The sequence below is a fragment of the Pezoporus wallicus genome, unplaced genomic scaffold (assembly GCF_028554395.1).
Source record: "Pezoporus wallicus isolate ANWC-B61680 ecotype Strahan unplaced genomic scaffold, APGP_CSIRO_Pwel_v1 contig_6566, whole genome shotgun sequence".
In the NCBI taxonomy this organism is placed as follows: Eukaryota; Metazoa; Chordata; class Aves; order Psittaciformes; family Psittacidae; genus Pezoporus; species Pezoporus wallicus.
The window spans coordinates 1,493,723-1,514,624 of record NW_026638763.1 but is presented as its reverse complement, the minus strand read 5'-3'; the positions used below and the strand labels follow the sequence as shown (position 1 = coordinate 1,514,624).

The 20,902-nt window shown below is 38.0% G+C and overlaps 1 protein-coding gene across 1 annotated transcript in view; it reads left to right on the top strand.

The window, feature by feature from the left end:
- Positions 1-20,902, top strand: part of SPAG16 (sperm associated antigen 16) — a 430,349-nt gene that overhangs the window by 7,527 nt on the left and 401,920 nt on the right. The window contains exons 4-8 of the mRNA XM_057412371.1: positions 1,643-1,770; positions 7,977-8,114; positions 14,725-14,832; positions 18,307-18,424; positions 19,709-19,778. Of these exons, the coding sequence (XP_057268354.1) occupies positions 1,643-1,770; positions 7,977-8,114; positions 14,725-14,832; positions 18,307-18,424; positions 19,709-19,778 (562 nt within the window). The remainder of the gene's footprint in view (positions 1-1,642; positions 1,771-7,976; positions 8,115-14,724; positions 14,833-18,306; positions 18,425-19,708; positions 19,779-20,902) is intronic.

Below are 20,902 nucleotides of genomic sequence, written 5' to 3'. Positions count from 1 at the left end.
ATTATATTATTCATAATACATTGCTACATGGCCTTGATTGTACTTTACAGTTCTTCCTGTTTATATTAGGTAGGTTGCTTGGATTAAACACATTTTCTGTATTGTACTAAAAGGCTATGAGATTTTTCCAGTGGTTTTATTTTATTGAGAGAAATGCCTTTATCTCCCGGAAATTTATGCAGTCATGATAGGGCTCCCACTAAGCACATGAATAAGCCATAAATGAATGGAGTTATCAAAAATAGCCTACAGATTCTTTATAAATGGTTGGAGGGAAATAATTCATAGTCACAGCTTTTAGCATGTCTTGGTGACTATCTCACTGGATTTTCTTCAGTTTTGTTAGTGTTGAAAGTAAAAGGAGGTAGGCGTGTGTGGAAGCTGTTTCTGTTTCTCACCTTTACAGTGGTATCTTTTTTTATTAATATGTAGAATACGTTATCATAGAACCTGAGTTTCACGAGTGCACTAATTGATGGTTGTCAAGCCCCAGATGATTCTGTCACCCTCTCACCAGGAAGCAGACATGTGCAATGTAGTAGTTTGTCATAGGCAATAGCCTGTGTTGTTGAGCAAGTCCACTGTAGCGCTGTGCTTGTGTGAAGTTACCAAATGCTAAGACCCTCATATTTAGGTATGTCAAATTTTTGTAATGAGCTCCTGAATAAATTAAGCAAACCTTTGGCTGCCAAGTTGTGGCAGCACCTCTCATCTGGTTATCTTTAAATGCATTTGGGAGGGAGGGGGGACTAGTCTCAGGCTGGCTCATATTTTACTTTTTTCATACTTCCTTGCATCTTGAAATCTGTCTAGGAGAGATTAATATCAAACTGCACTGAGTTGGCTGAATGGGGTTGAGTGAGGGAAAGAAATTTGCATTGCGACAGAAAGCTGTGAAAGCTCTCTTTTTTTAATTTTTTTTATTATTGTTATTTCTGCTCCCCCCTCTGTGTGTGGTAGGATTTCTGTTTTGATTCTGCTTTTGGCAACTGTGCTTGACCCATGAGCTGAACTTATCTGAATAGCTGTCTATCTTGATGGCACTGGATGAGCTGCATATGAAGCCTCAGTACACCATCTGCATTCTGCTAACACTTGTAGCAATGTCTGGCAGTTTCATTCACTGCCTGCATAAGGGTGTTGGGAAGAAAAGAGAGAGTTGATCTTTGTGTGACTTCCTAAGAGATCTAATGATGGAGATGCAATTCTTTCAGTTTCTCCATTGCATGCATTGTTACAAAAAGAATATAAGCCATTTTGCCATCACCTTGGAATTTGGCTTTTTTCATTAAAAGAATGATGGTTTTTCTCATCAGTAGTTTTTAAGGTTGCTGAAGGGTACAGGAGTGTGAGAACTAATATTTTCTCTCTGGTCATTGACACAGGATCATCCATCAGTTTAAATAGTTCGGGTCCATATCAGATTATGGCAGGTTCAATATACTTGCTTAAATCAGGTGATTTTTAAATTATTCCTCTATAACCTTTTACAGTCCTTGACATTAGAAGGAACAGTGATTACAAAGGAAGCATTCAGCTTTACTCCAGTAGATTTGTGACTTTAGATGACTTCAGAAATAGAAGACATTAAAATTAAATTTCTCTTTTATGATTAATAACAATTACCAAATTTCAATTTCAGGCTTTGCAATCCGTTCTGACCTCTGAGAAATCAGTTTTTGAAATACCTGAAGCAATGGATGACTTCTTCTGCAATTTCCTAGTCAGATTGGGAATGTCCAGAACCCTTGACTGCTTTCAAACGGAATGGTACAGTATTTTAAGACTCTGAGGATTATGAAGTAGATGCTCAGGATTCAAATATTTCCAGTATTTCAGGATATATTTCCAGAAAATTCTTTTAATTACGAGTGAATCTTAAACATGTAATGCTTTGCCAGGTAACTTTAATGATGTTGAGAATGAGGCTGCAAACTGTTGTTTCAAGGGCAGACTTTCAAGAAAGCTTACTTCAGGGAGCTCCTAAACAGGTAGCTCTGAAGAACCGGGTGCATTTCATCTAACTGTAGACATTGATAAACCTGAAGTGGTCATCTGTGGGCTCTTTTGTGACCAATGATTAGAAATACTCTTTTTCAGGATGCAAATCGTCTGAGTTGTTTAAGCCGTCTCCTTTAAGACAAATTAATTCAGTTGTATTTTTGTAAGTATGTTCTGCTCTCCACTGACTACCAATGGAAATTAAGACCAGCTACAGTGCAAAGACTGGTCATCATTGGATCAAGTGAGTCCAATACAAAATGACCATGATTTCACTTCAGCAGTGCTGAGAAATCATGCGGCTTTGTTATTTTCTTAGTTTCCAGAACATGAGTGCCTGCTTAAAAACTGAATATTTTGTAGGATGCTACAGTATGTGTACTGTAACAGGGTGGATTTGGATGTTCATCATAGCTAAGCAGATTTCATCGTTTTAAGTAGAATAATCACAGTTTTTCATACTTGGTAATTTTTGGTATGTCAGTCAGAATAATATGGTTGTCTTTTTCCCTAAAATTTTAATTCTTATAGTAATCAGAAGAGTAAACTCTTGAGCTGTTATTTTTTTTTCCCCCAGCTTTTATAGATTGCAGGGATTTTGTCCATTGTTGTAAAGAAGTTTAACATGCATCTTTGTCTAAATACTCCACTTTCTCCTGCTTCATATATGGAATCCCACATGATGTATACTTTTTCTATAATTCAGTAAGAATGATGTGCCAGGAATGCTGTAAAGCTCAAGAGGAGAACTGAATTATTTTGTAGCAAATGATGACAATTGTCAACAAATTCTTTTTGAAATACTTTACTTAGAGGCTTGCTCTGAATCTGTAAGTTGCATTGGAAAGATTCTGAGAACTGGAAACACCTCTCTTTGAGTTATCTTGTAGTCAGTCCTTAAACATCTAATTTTTTTCCTACAAAGGCCTTGAAGCTTTTTAATTTTCTTAGAAAATGGATTTAATGGGGAGTCATTGCTGTTGTTTGCAAGGCTCTGGTGCTGCTAGTGTAGAGCTCGCCAGTCAGGCGTTGCCTTTGGAATTAATGATGATCAGCTTTTTATAGCATAACAATGTGACTTAAATGACTCCTTAGAGAAGGAGCCCTATACTTCTGTGTTCTTTTTAAACCAAAGAACTGATATGAATAGCATCAAGTTTGAAGTCTGAAATTTTTTAGGCTAAAAGAGAATTAATACTAGACAGATATAAATAGCACCTTTTTATGAAACTAGAGCTTTCTTTGAAGCATTTAGCCTGAATTTATATCAATGGCGCAAAATTCAAAGTGCTTTTTAACAGAGCAAGTGCAGGTCTTAGCAAACCCTATCTTGTAAATCCTTAGCTAAACATACATATTTTCTCTATAAGTAATATTTTCTGCAGCGTTACAAATGAGCTCATTGTATCAGGTTCTGTGCTTACTGTATTGAGGCTTTTTCTGCATTAATACCTTATTTAAAAATGTTTCATGTTGATTTGAAATAGATAACTGACAATATTAATGAAAGTGAGAGCAAATTAGTGTACTTAGGTTCCTCATTATGTATTGGGATGACACACTCATGCTGTGGTGATCAATTCCTAATGGAATTTAAAATGAGAAATTAATTAACAGAGAGAAAATGTATCAAAAGGCTTGCTTTGAAGTAATTGTCTGTCTGAGATCTAAAGGTCACTTTAATTGGACCAAATTATCTGTGTTTACTTCAGAGTTTGAGAAAACATTGTTATTCTTTCCAGCTGTATAAAATGTTAGGATTTGATTTTGTTTTACTTTAAGCAAAACCCACTCTTTTTCTATGGTGTAATGTGTAATTTCATCACACTTGTAATGATTTTTTTACTTGTGTAGATTTGTTTGCATGTACACTTTTTTTCCATTTATACTTTAGGGAACTAAAAATGAGATTTAAATTATTTTTTAGAATATCTAATTTACCATTAAATTTTCTGTTTGTTTGATATACAGAACTTTATAGTGCTTTAGTTGCTTATTAAACATATTGGATTGGCAGCTTTGAAGTATGAAGTGCAAGGGCTGATGAACTGTAAATTCATGCATCTGACAGACCATTCCTCCCAATCCCAGAGAGCTCACTGCTGCTGACAGCATGTTGCCAGTCTGATGAACAGATGAATCATTTGCTGTTCTCACATATGCACAAAGTTATCACTGTGATTAGTTAGTATACTCATCAGACTGGTATCTCTTAAGTGTTCTTGGAGACCTGGCAGTGTTTCAGCTTGGGAGTAAAAGGAGAGTTGCAGACCGATTACAGAAACATGATTTGAAAATTCTTTATTGTTTGATGTGACTAAATGTAGATGACCAAGCAAGGTTAAAAGCTATGTTTATCTTCTTGTGTGCCTTGCAAAAATCACCTGGGTTGTGCATAACAGAGCACATGCAACAAAGCTACTATGTCTGCTCTGAGCATAAAGGGTAAACTCGTTACAGAAAAGTTCCTTTTTGCAGATTGAAGAAAATGGATATAGGCTGTGATCATCCATGTCACAACTCTCTGAAGACAGTGGAAACAATCTGCTTATTCCAGGCATGCCTAAGCTGTGTCTTCTCTCTGCCCTCTTTGGCCTGGAAATCATAGGGTTACATTAATATATGTTGTTGCTCTGAGTTCGTAAATCCCAAGAGAAACAAGGGTTATCAGTTTCAGGACAGCATCAAACTAAAACATATTCAGTTTTTGTATTAGAACTGGCTCAGAACACAAGTGAAGTAATAGCAAGTTTGATTTGCAAAAGGCCATCTGGACATACCTACTTTCTTGCCTGCACAACTTGATAATAGAGATTTTCTGCTTACAGACTGCAGTGAATTGGAAGAGTACACTAGGACAAAAAGGTGCTTTATTTTTCTGCTGTCATTTCTTTCTTAGCCTTCTGTTGAAATGGTTTAAGACATTATCAGTTGGAATGATAACTTTCAGTAAGAAGTTCTTGTGAAACCTAAAAATTGAAATTTTAATCCCTGAATGCATCTGTAGGTGAGTTATCCCTTAGGAAAGAACTGTTCTGTGCTACCTATGAGTAGGGTCTCTGCAACCTGATTCCTTTGAACTCTAAGAACCTTGAATTCAGTGTGATGTGTATATATATAGTAGCTATGTATTGGTTTTAGTCTGCACTGGGCTTGATTATAAAATCATAGTTGACATTAGATTTCCAGATTCTTGCTTAATTTTAAATAGTGATTCAAGAATAATTGCTCATTTCTGAAAAGCTTAGGAAAATACCTGTGTGTGCATGGAACTAACTAATGTAATTTGCATCCCAGTTCCCTTCTGTAATGAAAAGAAGTGAGAACAAAAGCTATTTGGCAGTCAGCTACATATGTAGGAGTTCCAGAAGTTTTACAGGATTAGGCTGATGAAAGATAATGAGATTTCACAATGCAGTTTTGTTGCGGAGTTGTAGCTGCTCCATGTCAGCTACATGCACAAAAGCCTAGTACTGCTTTTAGACAAGGGCATAGTGAATTTATTGGCATTAATTGTATTTCATTAAAATTGTCTTTCAGAGTTCTTAGCTCTGCTGGAGGCTAAATTCATCAGTTATACATGTCTGATGTGTCTTCGTGCAGAAGTGTAATGGTTTTCATGACTTGCAGTTAGGTCATCCAGTTGATATTTTTTTTTTTCTGGCAAATAAAGGAATATGCTGAGTTGTGATAATTTGTGATGAAAAGTGCCCTTATTTTGCAATATTTCCAACGGGAATTGTACCTGCTCATCAGTCAATATTTACTGAGGGGGAAGACTAAGCTTCTTTTAGTGTTAAAGCCTGTTGCCACTCTGATTTGCTTAGGAAAACAAAGTGATGATAGAAAGAATTTTACTTTGGGTGTGTTCAGTTTCATTTTTGAAAAATCTTTCATTTACTGGTGGTGACTGAGTGACCTTGAACACCACCAGGGATGGAGCATTCACAACTTCCCTGGGTAATCCATTCCAGTGCCTCACCACCCTTATAGTAAAGAATTTCCTCCTTATATCCAATCTAAACTTCCCCTGTTTAAGTTTGAACCCGTTACCCCTTGTCCTGTCACTACAGTCCCTAATGAAGAGTCCCTCCCCAGCATCCTTATAAGCCCCCTTCAGGTACTGGAAGGCTGCTATAGGTCTCCAAGCAGCCTTCTCCAGGCTGAACAGCCCCAACTTTCTCAGCCTATCTTCATACAGGAGGTGCTCCAGTCCCCTGATCATCCTTGTGGCCTCCTCTGGACTTGTTCCAACAGTTCCATGTCCTTTTTATGTTGAGGACACCAGAACTGCACACAATACTCCAAGTGAGGTCTCACGAGAGCAGAGGGGCAGGATCATCTCCTTTGACCTGCTGGTCACACTTCTTTTGATGCAGCCCAGGATCCCTTATTCTACAACACTTTTTATTCACAGCATGTTTTAGTGATATAGCTATGCTGTGTTTCCTGTCTTCAAGTTTCAAATCTGCTACTTGTGTCCAAGTGTGGGAGACAGCATTTAGTATTACTTTTATTTCAGATTACTGCTGTTCTTTTCATACTTCCTTCCTACTGGGGAAAAAAACCCACACAGGTTCAATATATTTTTCACCTGAAAGGCAAGAAATGTTCATACTGCTCCTCCCAGTGAATTCCCATGAAGAGCTTCTTCCAGCTGCAGTCACTATCAGCAGAGAAGCTGGCGTTATCTGGTATAAATTATTTATAGCTCCATTGAGCCTTTGCTGAACGGATATGGCTACAGTAGTGTACAATGTCTTCATCTTCCATGGGTGTGTGAGGGCTTGTATGCACTGAAAGTCTTGCTTTTCTGTGTTTAGGACAGAAACAGATGAGAAATAGCTGTTTTGGACATATGTGTTCTGGATTCTGGAATCCCCTCTGCAATGTCTGCTTGCACAAAAGCATCTTATGCTCATATATATGGACCTGGCTCTTCATGTCTTTTGAAACACTTTGACAGATCACTTATAATGATTCCTTGAACAAGTGGGGTTCTGCAGAAGCATTTATTTTGTGTAGTGCCTGTCAACTTTTTTTTTTTTATTAAATTTAGCTTCCCAGAATCTTTTCTGACATCACTGCTTTCTTTTTGTATAGAAGATATTTAGGTATTTTCAATTGCTCTATAGTTAAATGCCTTTAAAATAAGCCTAATATGAATAGTGTTAATGCCTATATCCTTTTTACTGCCAATTAGGGTATTCTTAGCTTTCATTGGCATCCTATTGAAAGATGGATAGTCCTAAAGATATGAGACTGAGTAGGCTTCATTGCCAGGAGCTGTAGATATTCCTAGGTTGCTTCACAGCATTACATGCTGCTCCAGATTCTCCTTTTACTTCTCAAAAGGTAAGTTAGTCTGTACAAGTATTTAACTAAAGTAGCCTTCAGGCTTCTACATCACAGAATCCTGTTTTCATGGGGGCTGGTAAAATAGGTAAATATTGGTAAATAGAATTTAATGAAAGGGCAACATAAGTAAACAGAAAGGAATGAAGAAATTTCCCTAGGTGAGCTCTGTATTCTATGCTGAAGATAGCTCATAGACTCATTCATCCAGGTTATCTGCAGCTTTGCCGTTTTGCTTGAGTCCTCAAAAAATAAACTTGCATGTAAAAGCACTGTGAATATATACAAATGTTATTTGAACAAGAATATTTTTTCCTGTCTTCTGTTTGGAAGAAAGGAAGGCAAAGAGCAATTGTGTAACCTTATATATTGTTATGCATAACATGTCTTTTGGTTATTATGAACTGTAATACATTTTAGAATGCAAAGTAGTAAAATAGAACAGTGTGGTGCGATAGTACTGTTGATAATTGTTAATGATCATAGAATGTAAAGGCCTTGAGATGATAAGTATCTTTGTAATTCTAGTTTAGGTAAATGCTAGTATGGGAGGGGAGACATCAGTGAAGTAAGAAAAAAGGAAACGTGGAATATAATATCTCTTATTTCTTTTCTACTAGGTATGAACTTGTACAGAGGGGCCTGCTCACAGCCAAAGACATTGAATTGGTTCCAACTGTGTATACTCGCAACCAGCAACTTGAGGCTGAAAATACGCATTTGAAAAAAGATCTGGAAAACTATAAACATGCTGCAAAGTATGTTATTTGCTCTTACTGACACTTTGATATACAGTAGTAAATGGCCACATAAAGTAAAGCTGAGTTCTGAATGGAAATAATAAGTTCCTGTTTGTTCTGCTGGCTGCACATATTTTTACTTCTAGGTGCCACTTGTAATTAAAGTTCAAGTTTCTCTGGGCTCTATTAGAAACTTAAAATCTCAATTTCTTTTATTTGTGTTTACTGAGCTATAGAAAATAATTTTCAATATTCAGTAATCACAACAAACTACTACAAAGAATCATGACAGTATAATATGTAGAACTAAAAAATAAAGTTATGTGAATTTTGTATTAAAATACAGGACTCTAAAATACAGCTACTTCAAGCTATTAATACATTAAAAAAAAATCACAGTATCACAGTATGCTAGAGATTGGAAGGGACTTCGAAAGATCATCTAGTCCAGTCCCCCTGCCGGAGCAGGAACACCTAGATAATGTTACACAGGAATGTGTCCAGGCGGGTTTTGAATGTCTCCAGGGAAGGAGACTCCACAACCTCCCTGGGCAGCCTGTTCCAGTGTTCCGTCACCCTCACTGAGAAGAAGTTTCTTCTCAAGTTTAAGTGGAACCTCTTGTGTTCCAGTTTGTACCCATTACCCCTTGTCCTATCATTGTTTGCCACGGAGTAGAGCCTGGCTCCATCCTCGTGACACTCCCCCTTTATATATCTATAGACACTTATAAGGTCACCCCTCAGTCTCCTCTTCTCTAAACTATAGAGACCCAGCTCCCTCAGTCTTTCCTCATAAGGGAGGTGCTCCACTCCCTTAATCATCTTTGTTGCCCTGCACTTATACATTCATTTATACATTTATACATGCACTTATACATTCATTTTTTTTTTTTAATTGCAGAAAAATCTATCACTCTGGTCCTGGTGGTAAATGATGTGTCTGTGCAAATTACCATTCTTGGTTATACCTGTGTGTACATTGTAGTATTTGATTTTACAAGGCAGTTTTACTTCAGTGATAATAGAGTTAAAATATTTATGTGTTGGAGAGGTGCAATAGTGAACTACATGTGACATAGCCTTTTCTGAAGAATGGCACATCTGCACATGTATGTGTTCATTGAGAATCTACCCATTTATGTGCTCAGTTCAGTTTTGTCAGTGCATAATTTTAAAATATAGAGCTGTGAAAAATTACCTTTATCTCCTTGATTTTTCCTTAAGATTGCCCAAGCTACTAATTTTCATTTAGATTGTTCCTTTATATGAAAATAGCTACTCAGATGTTAAATAATCAGTGCTGGTGATAATAATGATGATCTAATTATTTTCCAATGATAATGATTTAGTACTTTTTAACTTATTAATTTACCGTAGTCTAATAGTTAAAGAAACAGCTTTAATAATCAAATCAAATATTGTGTAGTCTAAATATACTGCTGTCATGGTTTAAGCCCAGCCAGCAACTCGGAACCAAGCAGCCTCTCGCTCACTCCCCTCTTTCTTCCTCCCCCCACTCCCAGAGGGATGAGGAGGAAAACTGAAAGAATGTAACTCCCATTGGTTGCGATAAGAACAGTCCAGTAATTAAGGTACTACCACCAATTAATAATGATGATAAGGGAAATAACAAGGGGAGAGAATACAGTTGCTTACCACCCACTGACTGATACCCAGCCCAACCCAAGCAGCGATCTGGGCCTTCCGGATAACTCCCCTCCGTTTATATCCTGGGCATGACGTGCTGTGGTATGGAATGCTCCTTTGTCTAGATTTGGTCAGGTGTCCTGTCTCCGCTTCCTCCTGGCTTCCCCTCCTCGCTGTCAGAGCATGAGACTCAGAAGGTCCTTGGTCAGAGTAAACATGACTGAGCAGCAACTAAAAACATCGGTCTTGTCAGCATTGTTGCCAGGCTGAAAGTCAAAAACACAGCACTGCACCAGCTACTAAGAAGGAGAAAAGTGACTGCTACTGCTGAACTCAGGACAGCTGTTGCACTGGGAGATGGGCCATATAGAAAACATCCCTTTTTTTTTTTAATCTGCAGCTTCTTTGGACAATGAATAGTTAGGGATTGTGTCTCTCATTTGAGTGGGAGAGAAAGAAGCTGTAATGTATAGTAAAAGAAGAAAAGATAAGGATCTGGCCCTTCTGAAATTTAATATCGTCAAGAGTAATTTTAACAGGTTTTCCTTCCTCGCTCTTCTTTTTTACCTTTTTTTATGAAGCAGAACTTGCTATATCAAGGTAATCTGAGTGGATTATGATTTGGTAAGAGTTTTCCTGGCTATGTTGTGTTGCTACATGATTAAAACCATAAAGCTCAAGACCATTTCACTGGGATTACGAATGTGTTGGATTTTTCCGGTGTCTCTTTACTCTTCAAGGTGCCAGAAAATATTTGGTAGCAGATGTATAATTAAAAGGCTGAAGATGCACATGATAATGTGCAACGGGAAGAAAGCAGGAGAGGGAAAAGACATTGCCAATATGATAGGTTCCTACAGGCTATCTGTTAAATAAAACTTCTAACATTCACTAAAGTTAACTGTGCTAAAAAAAAAAACAAAACGGGACAATCCACACACTGACACTGTGCCATATTTCGCTTATGAAACCTAAAATAGTAATGCTCTGGTGGTAAATGAGTCATGTCACCTGTTTGATATTCCAGAGAGGGCAGTGAGATGTAGGGCAATTTGTATGACAGATTAGAATTGAGTAAATTCTGTTCATGGGCATTTACTGTTAAATTTTGCACTTATTCTGGATGTGCCTTGTTAAAACACTTATTAAAATTAGCCCTCCTTTATTCACTCGTAGGGAGAGCTTTATTTTCAGTCTTCCTCCTAATACTAGAATGGAATATATGTATATGTGAAACTTGGTTTGTGCTGATGGTCACTACTTCATTTTTTTCTACCTTGTATTTTCAACATTTAATTGATACTAATGTTTAAAGTTCAGCACTTCTGTGACATTTATTTCACTTGGGTTTGTGATTTTGGTTTTGTTTTTTTTGGGGGGTGTCTGTTTTGTTTTGTTTTGTTTTTTTTTAAGTAAATAATTAAAGCAGTAAATGAGTTTGTAAAATGGAGCATTTCTGCTGTATGTATCTTGAGTTACAGTGTTCCTTTGTGTCTTTGGAAAAACCCTGTCCTGTACTAAATCCGTTTACTGTACTGAATGTTGTTCATATATTCAATACTGGAATTTCTACCCTTACTATGGTAAAGCATGTATTCCAGCAGGAGCCAAAATTACCTGGAGGACAGTTAGTTTTCAGGTATTGAGAGAGAATTCACTACCTTAAACTGAAAACAGACTGCAGTGAAGGTGTTGATTTGACTGGTTAGAAACCAAGGAATTGCGGGCAAAGAAAGTCTCATGTTTATGGATTAGTCAGAAAACTTTGGTTGAGATACAGTGCCATGAAGTATATTTGAAGATTTTAATTATACTTGGTATTTCTGAGCTTGGCATTCTTGAGAGCCGTCTTACGGAAAAGAGATGTTACTTGGGACCTTGGCCCCCCATAGGGCCCAGGATAAATGACTGTAAACCAATTACCTCATGCTTTAATGTTTAGCAATCGGTGAAAGAGATTCAGTGTTTAAAAGCTAACTGTAACTGTGTTTTGGGTATTTCAATATAGTATTTACATGATTGCATGGCAAGCAGGCAGGCTAATAGAGTTGGTTGCTGGCTACTGGTTACATTTCACTATTTAAAGAGAAAATCATTGTCCAGTTTGCTTCTTGTATGCATTAGGTATGTGTTTTTTACAGGCTGTCCAATGTCTGAAGGCATCTTGCGATGTAATAAAATCCCTGGATGCATACAATAAAAGAAATATTAGCATAATTCGTCTACTCCAAAGCTAGTGATAGTTACTACTTTAAGGTTTAGATATGCTACTAATCTTTATTTAGATGATTTCAAAACCCAAACATTGTGTTGTGATAGAAATCAAAACTAATTTTACCTTAGTTCGCCATGTGACAGGAGTTATACCCTACCTTAAGTGTACCCCCTTTCTCTTTTTTTTATCTTGAAGGCTACAGCTAAGCCCTGATTGATTGGTAAGGGATGTTATCTCTAATGGAAGCATAGCTATTCTTTCCAGTATGCAAGAAAAATTTTAAAATGTCTTTGAATATTATTAACTCTTACAGGAGACTAGTTAATTTTAATTCAGTGTCTCCTGTGATTTGTGTTTTAATATCCTAGTAATATTTGCTAGAGTTGAATAATAATAGATTGTCATTTCATAGGAATGTTAAATTCTGCCTGTGTGATGAATTGAAATAGCTCAAGTCCTGTCCATTTTTGGTGTTTTCCTATGACCAGACCCTTTGTATTGCCATTGTATTTAAACATGTCAGTGACAACATAATGGTATATCAGGTTTAAGATGGTGTGAATCACTAGGACTGCTCACTGTGCTATTTATAAGCTAATGATTTAGGTATTAGGTAGATGGAAAACCATGCACATCTTTTCTGTGAGGTTTGTAACAGAGTTCACAAACATCAGTTATAAGACTAAACACTTGCAAGTATCTTTCTGTCCTGATTTTTGGAAGCATGCTCACGTATATACACCCAGTTTACAGCCACAGTAACAGTCAAAATATAAAGCAATCCTGGAAATCATATTTATTATTACTGTTAGTGCTGTTGCCAGCAATAAAATCCTCAGCTGATCTCCTGTTTCTGTGCTAAAAATCTAACTATTCCTGCACATATTTCTCTGCTTACGCCATGAAAATATAAAGTGCACACTTCTTGTATTGTGCACCATGTTTAAATGTATCTGTTTAATTATATGATACATTTAGCATGCTTGCTGCTAAATGCTATATAAATTAGAGTAAAAGCAAGAGTATGTTTTCTAAACCTGTCTTCATTAAAATTTTAGGGCTACAACTTACAGCATCTTGGAATAAAGTCCCACCTAAACTCAGTGGGACCCAGGCACGTAACTCACCTTTGCAAACCCCTACTTGGATTTATTGGACCCTGTCCTTTTTTGCTATTTTTATGAAACTGCTTGCTTGGGAAAAGTTTAACTGGAGAAACCTGCAGTCTTTGACATATATATTAAATAAAAGAAATGTATTTTGCCTTGGCTATGGCAGTAGCAACATCTTTTTCCTCTTAAAACAAGCCGTCTGCTCTAGCTCTGAAGGGGCAGGGTTTGTGTTGGAGATACTGTGACAAGTCAGATTTTGTGAGTAGTGTCATGATGGAGTTGTTTCACAGATTGTCCTGAGACTACAGATTCATTTACCTCTCAAATATTTCCTTGTTCCAAGGAGCTTGACCAGAATCATTGATCTGTAATTTGTATCCTGATACCAGCAGTTCCTCTGTTTCACAGCTTTTGTGCCCATGCCCACAGCTCCTTTGAGCTGTTCACAGTGTTACTGGAGGGGCAGCCCTGCCTATTTTTGTTTCACTGCCAGCTTTTTCTCTGGTGTGACTGATACATAGTGGCATTAATTCACGGTGCTGCTCTTCAGATCTTTCTGATTGTTCCTGCTACAAGCAACAATTCACATATAAATGTATGCATACAGCTATGGTAGTTGGTATGAGTAATAAATACAGCAAATGCATATATAGTAAATATAAATTATTTGTGCAATTAAATATAATGCACTGGTAGTTACGAGTCTTCTTCCTGGACCTGTGATTTTGGCATACTCTACTGTCATAGTGGTTTTCCTAACTCTGCATCTCCTGTTAGAGAGGAAATGAGCTTTATTTTTGCAAAGAGCAAATATCCAGTTTCTGTGCAAGATAATCTCAGGCTTCCTTTCCAATTAAGCAATTAATCTGGTAATCTTTCCTGCCAAACCACTGTCAGTAAAGGCAAGGAGAAAATATATGGAATACATAGTATTTTAATTTATGTTTATGGAGCAGAGTATCTCAGGGTGTCCTATGGCTGTGTAGAATGTGCTTACAGAACAACTGGTTATATATGTTTGCCATTAATTTTGAAATGGGTTCTTTTTGCTTCCTTTTGTCATACAGGGCACACCTGGGCGCAGGCTGCAAACATGATTGGATAGAACCCAGAACTTTTCTAGCACAATTTTTTCAAGAAGCTCTCTAAACACATTATTCTCAGGGCAGGGAGAGTTATCCTTCTGTGTGTGCCCTTCTAGTATGTACCATTATGCTGGCTGTGTATTCAGATGTATCGCAATACTGATTTTCTAATATCTGCATCACATGTTCCTGTCGTGTTTTGAACCCACAAGAAGTATGTTGTTTTCTAATCACCTGTAACTTGAATATATACCTACGCAAGAGGCCCTGTGCTTAAAGGAAGGTTAACCTCATCTCTGAGATTTGTAATGCCAGAATGCTTATGGATTCTGTCTAAAAGAAAAAAGGGAAGATGAAGAGTACCCTTAGTTTTGTAGAGCAGCTGGCAGCAAAAAGACCTCAAAAGTGCTGGGAAGTATGTGTTCTCCATCACAGGGCATGCTGTCAGAAGTTTCATTTTGGTAGTCATGCGCATACCTGAAAATAAATTCTATATGTGTTTGGCATACCTTGATGAGCAATTAATAGCAGACTAATACTTCGCTCTTGAATTTTCTATTTGCATATAGCAAAGCAAAAGAGGCTTTCCTAAAAATGCAGAAGGAGCGTGACTTCCATCGAATGCATCATAAGCGAGTGGTCCAGGAGAAAAACAGGCTTATTTGTGACATGAAAAGGTAAAAAACCATTTTAGTTACTTTTCAATTATTACCTGATAATAAGGTAACATTGTGGAATTTAAAGTTCTAAAATAAAGCTAGCTGCATTTAGTTAGTGTGCTGATAAATAGTAATGCCATCTGACCATTCTGCCATATCTCATATACAGTTTCTAATGATTTTGTGATATAGTCTTTGTGGTGTGATGTGGTATTAATAAATACATAGTATTTCTAAGAATTTGAAATTGAGATTTTCTTTTAGCCAGGAGTCTTTACCATAAATGTGTAGTGTTTTCTGGGTTTAGGGCCTTTGCCCATTTTAAGAGTATTTGTTACTGCACCAAGTTCAGAAACATAGCTGGTATTTTCTGTCTTTTTACATCGTGAACTTCCTACATGAAACTTGCTATGTTACTTTAGTTGCAAATAAGCCCAAACTAGTCCATTGGTACTGAGTAATTTATTTTATAATATTTAATTTCATAATTCAGTCATGCTGGAGTTCTGTAAGTTTTCTATTAACTGTTTTTCTACTTTGTCTTCATGAGTAGAGATTTTGTATTTTATCTGAAGATCAGTGAGCAAGGTGGCAAAGTTGAGTTTGAAATTTCTTCTTTGCTCATGCTTGTCAGCTTATTTTAAAATAATATTGGGGAGTGGCTTACATATGCAGCTCCAAACAATTGACAGAATCTTATTGATACTGCTGTCAATCAGTGTGTGTAATAGCAGCTACATGTTCTGTATCTTCAACCTTGAAATCCATACATACTAGAGCAAGAGAACACTATTAGTAAGGTTCTATGGGATATAGCCCTAGAGGGCAGGGGGGCCCAAGACTGTTGGTTGATATTCGATGATCACCCGCTACAAGCTCAGGAGTGTTGCATCCCAACTAGAAGGAAGTGCAGCAGGAGGGCCAGGAGACCTCCTTGGATGGATAAGGAGCTCCTGAGGAAAATTCAAATGAAAAAAAGAGGCTTATAATAAGTGGAAGCAAGGACAGGCGGCCTGGGAAGAATACAGGGATGTTGTACGGAAAGCTAAGGACCAGGTTAAAAAAGCTAAGGCCCAGTTAGAAATAAACTTGGCTAGGGATATTAAGGATAACAGGAAGGGATTCTACAAGTACATAGCAAATAAAAAACAGACTAGGGAGAATGTAGGCCCCCTCAGGAAGCTCTCGGGAGAACTGGCTACCCTGGATTTGGAGAAGGCTGAGGTTCTGAATGACTTCTTTGCCTCGGTCTTCACTGGCAAAGGCTCTGACCAAACCACCCAAGCCTTGGAAGGCAGATGCAGGGACTGTGAGAATGAAGACCTTGCGCCCACTGTAGGAGAGGATCAGGTTCGAGACCATCTTAAAAATCTGAACGTGCACAAGGCCCTGGGACCTGACAAAATCCATCCGCGGGTCCTGAAGGAGCTGGGGAATGAAGTTGCGAAGCTGCTGGCCATCATATTTGAGAAATCATGGCAGTCAGGTGAAGTTCCGGATGACTGGAAAAAGGGAAATATAACCCCCATTTTCAAGAAGGGGAAAATGAATGAGCCAGGGAACTACAGACCAGTCAGTCTCACCTCTGTGCCTGGCAAAATCTTGGAGCAGATTCTCCTGGAAGGCATGCTAAGGCACATGAAAATCAACAAGGTGCTTGGTGACAGCCAGCATGGCTTCACTAAGGGGAAATCCTGTCTGACCAATTTGGTAGCCTTCTATGATGGGGCTACGGAAGTGATGGGCAGGGGTAGAGCAGTTGATGTCATCTACCTGGAGTTGTGTAAAGCGTGAGACACTGTCCCACACGACATCCTTGTCTCTAAATTGGAGAGACATCAATTTGATGGATGGACCACTCGGTGCATAAAGAACTGCCTGGATGGCCGCACGCAAAGAGTCAATGGCTCAGTGTCCGGCTGGAGACCAGTAACGAGTGCTGTCCCTCAGGGATCGGTGTTGGGACCGGTCTTGTTTAACATCTTTGTTGCTGACATGGACAGTGGGATTGAGTGTGCCCTCAGCAAGTTTGCTGATGACACCAAGCTGTGTGATTCGGTTGGTACCCTGGAGGGAAGGAATGCCATCCAGAGGGACACTGACATGCTTGAGAGGTGGGCTAATGCCAACCTCATGAAGTTTAACCATGCCAAGTGCAAGGGCCTACACCTGGGTGGGAGCAATCCCAGGCACAGCTGCAGGTTGGGCAGAGAAAAGATTCAGAGCAGCCCTGAGGAGAAGGACTTGGGGGTGCTGGTCGATGAGAAAATGAACATGAGCCAGCTTCAGTGTGTGCTTGCAGGCCAGAAAGCCAACCGTATCCTGGGCTGCATCAAAAAGAGCGTGACCAACAGGTCGAAGGAGGTGATCCTGCCCCTCTACTCTGCTCTTGTGAGACCTCACCTGGAGTATTGTGTGCAGTTCTGGTGTCCTCAACATAAAAAGGACATGGAACTGTTGGAACAAGTCCAGAGAAGGGCCACGAGCATGATCAGGGGACTGGAGCACCTCCCATATGAAGATAGGCTGAGAAAGTTGGTGCTGTTCAGCCTGGAGAAGAGAAGGCTGTGTGGAGACCTCATAGCATCCTTCCAGTCTCTGAAGGGGGCCTATAGGGATGCTGGGGAGGGACTCTGTCAGTGATAGGACAAAGGTAACGGGTTAAAACTTAAACAGGGGAAGTTTAGATTGGATATAAGGAGGAAATTCTTTCCTGTTAGGGTGGTGCGGCACTGGAATAGGTTGCCCAGGGAGGTTGTGAATGCTCCATCCGTGGCAGTGTTCAAGACCAGGTTGGACAAGGCCTTGGGTGATATGATTTAGCATAAGGTGACCCTGCCCATGGCAGGGGCACTCGGACTAGATGATCTTAAGGTCCTTTCCAACCCTAATTATTCTATGATTCTATGATTCTATGATTCTATTCACTGACTTATTCTCTGCGTGTCAGCTTTTTGCAGGATGCAGTATTTTTAAAGCTTTTAGTGTCACATGTTTCTCTAGAGAGATTATATATATATCTAATTTTTAGTTGGTCTGAAGAATTAGTATTTAAATGTAATGTGCAGTGAAGAAAAAGAGCAATCATATTATGACTGTTTTGTCTAGATATGAATCTTAGTTGCTCATCAGGTAATAGATGTAAATTTTTTCTAATGAAATATCATCCATCAGCAAGAAAACAGTTGTCAACAAAATTAATGTGCAGTATGTGTATGAAGGATTAAGAATAGGTCAAAATTAGGTGGATTCTTTTAAAAGGTAGGACTAATGAAGGGTATGAATCCTCTTACTAATCTGAAGCACTCTTGTGTTTTTTTTTCTTGCCGTATTCTGGTTGGGTGGTTACCTACTAAATACGTTTGCTTTCTCCTCCGTGTTGGCCTTTTTTCACTTTTATTCTTTTATTAGGGATAAGGAAAAAGTTACACAGACAGAAATCTCTGGTTTAATTCATCTTTGAGGAATTATTTGTCCTCTTCTTTTTCACAGGCTAAAGGCACATTATGCATCATATCAACCAGTGCTCAAGCAGTTGACTGAAAAATACCAGACTGCTCTGAGACAGAAAATGTTAACTACTTTGGAGAGAGACAGAGCTGTTGGGCAGGTAAACACGACTATGGTGAATGCCACTTCATAGTTGTAAGGAATGCTTTTGTTTTTTACTTTGGTAAACGCACAGGATATTTCTATTAAAGCAACTCACTTATGCAATAGTTTGAAGCAGAATATTTTAGTTAGTTTCATGATATTTGGTGGAAATGTTAATATTGAAAGTATATAAAAACTTAGTCCCTCAAAGTAGTAGTTCTTAGCCTGTACTTGCTCAGTGCAGCTCTACATGAGTCAGCAATGTGCAAACCTTGTTATACATTCACTGTTGACAGTTTAAGGAAGGGTGTGATATTCCCACAGATTCACATACTTCCATCTGTGCCTTTAGAAATCTCCTATTTATTTTTTCCAGGAATAACTTTCCTAAGTTAGAAAAAAATACATGAGGATATAGGACAGTTTTTCTGTTTTGCGAGTGGAATAATACAGTAATATTTTGCTTTTATAATCTTATCTGATATATAGGTTGGTGTACAAAATACTCTGTTCCTTTAGCAGAAAGTACTGTTAATACAGATAATTTTCTGTTCTTCATCCATTCTGTCTTGCATGTCTTTAACGAATAGGTTGTTTGCTTAAAAAAGAGAAGGAAAAAACTTCTTTGCACTTTCTTCTAATCGTCCTCATCTCTCATTGCCTCCTTTCCTCTGCCTATGTTTTTACTCAGGTCACCTGAGGGCTTATTTCTAAAAGACTAAGGATTATACGTTTGAAATTTCAATAAGTAAAAGAAAATGTCCTATAGGAAGGTTACTGTCTCTATAGAGTTATGCTGCATCAGGAGTACAAAAGAGAATGGTTCCAATGCTATGAAATTTCAGGAACGTATGTAAGACCTTATGGAACTGTAGGCACTTAGGAACTGTATGCATTCTAGAGTGGTAACTTTTTTGGTAACACATAACCCCGTATTTTGTGTCATTTTCTTAGGACAAAGCTGTATGTCATATCGTGCCATTAAGTTAAAGATAAGTGTATTGATAGCAGTGGCTAAAAGTTGATGTTACAGTAAGAGCCCTAATATTCAGCATTGTTTTAGTAGAGCTGTGAAAGTATTTTGAGAGATTCTGGACGGTTTGTATTTTACCACATTGTTTTGCTGGGTCTTGAATTAGGAGTGATGTTTATAACTTGAGACGACAGTTGGAACATTAAAAAAATGTAGATGGAATTTATTACTTAAATATGCAGGCATAAATGCTGTGTTGTGAACAGACAGTTCAAAAGCAGTGTTTTCATACTCTCTCTTCTTCTTCTCTGCTCTTTTTGAAATTAGGTTGCGGATTTGCAAGCCGCACTACGAAACTTAGAGCCCGGATGTGCTATTCAGATGCCTGTGACAAAAGGTACAGTATTTCCATCACCAAGCTCAGACTGGTTATAGGTTTTTTGTTGAGATGCATTTCAAAATGTCATGTAACAGTAACTCAAATACTTGCACAGTGTACATTTGCTCAGCTATCCTGGTGACAGCAGCAATTCTATTATTACAATATCTATTCTAAAATGTACCCTCAAAGGACGGTGAGACTGTGGATGGCAATATGGAATGTGTGAGTAACTATGAAAGGACCTTGTCCTGTAAATCTATTTTGTGTCCATTTTTGTTATTTTATGTGCTTTTTATTTAATGTGAGTGTTCTTTTTCAGCTCACTCTTAAGCAGCTACATATGGTGGTCCAGAAACATTTTGAAAATACTGGTGTTACGAAATCCAGGCTCTTATTTTAACACATCTAATTTTTACAGGAGGTTGTGAGAGTTATACAGTACCTGCTGGAATATTTTTATCTGTATGGTGCTGTGCTGCTTCCCTGGATTTTAAATAAATGCATAATTATAAAGTTATTTTTCTAACTCCATCAGAAAAAAAAACAACAAAGCGCCTCTGGTTTCCTTAGTAAATGAAGCCCAAGCTAGCACATTCTTTGTGAACATCACTTCCAATAATAATTTTGAATCTGTTTTCCAATTGCAGCAATATTTGACAATGAGATAAATAGCAAAAGAAACCAGGTTTCTAAAAGATTCCTGAAAATAGATGAGATGATGCAAAAGGGAAACGGTGAGCTCTGATATCTTTGACCAAGACAGTAGTCATATGAGAAGGGAATGTTGTACCTGCCTTAGTCATGAGCAGATCTGCAACCAGAGATTGCAGTTTATTTGACATTAGAGAACACCAAATTTCTCAGCCACATGGGTGGTAGCAAATATTATACAACTTCCAGGTGATGCATTTGTACAATTAGGACTTTTTTTTTTTTTTTTAATAAGTTTCTTTTGTGATCCCCCTCTGCCTCCAGGGTGTTGGAGGCCTAACCTTCCTTTTGCACTGGTAGTATACCCCAGGTAAAAGGCCACTGAGTTTCTCCAGCCTTTGACAATCAAGCTTCATTGGTTTCCATGTCATGGACTTAATTCCATTGTATAAATTCCTGTAGAAAGGCAAGACTGAGAAGGGTAGTAG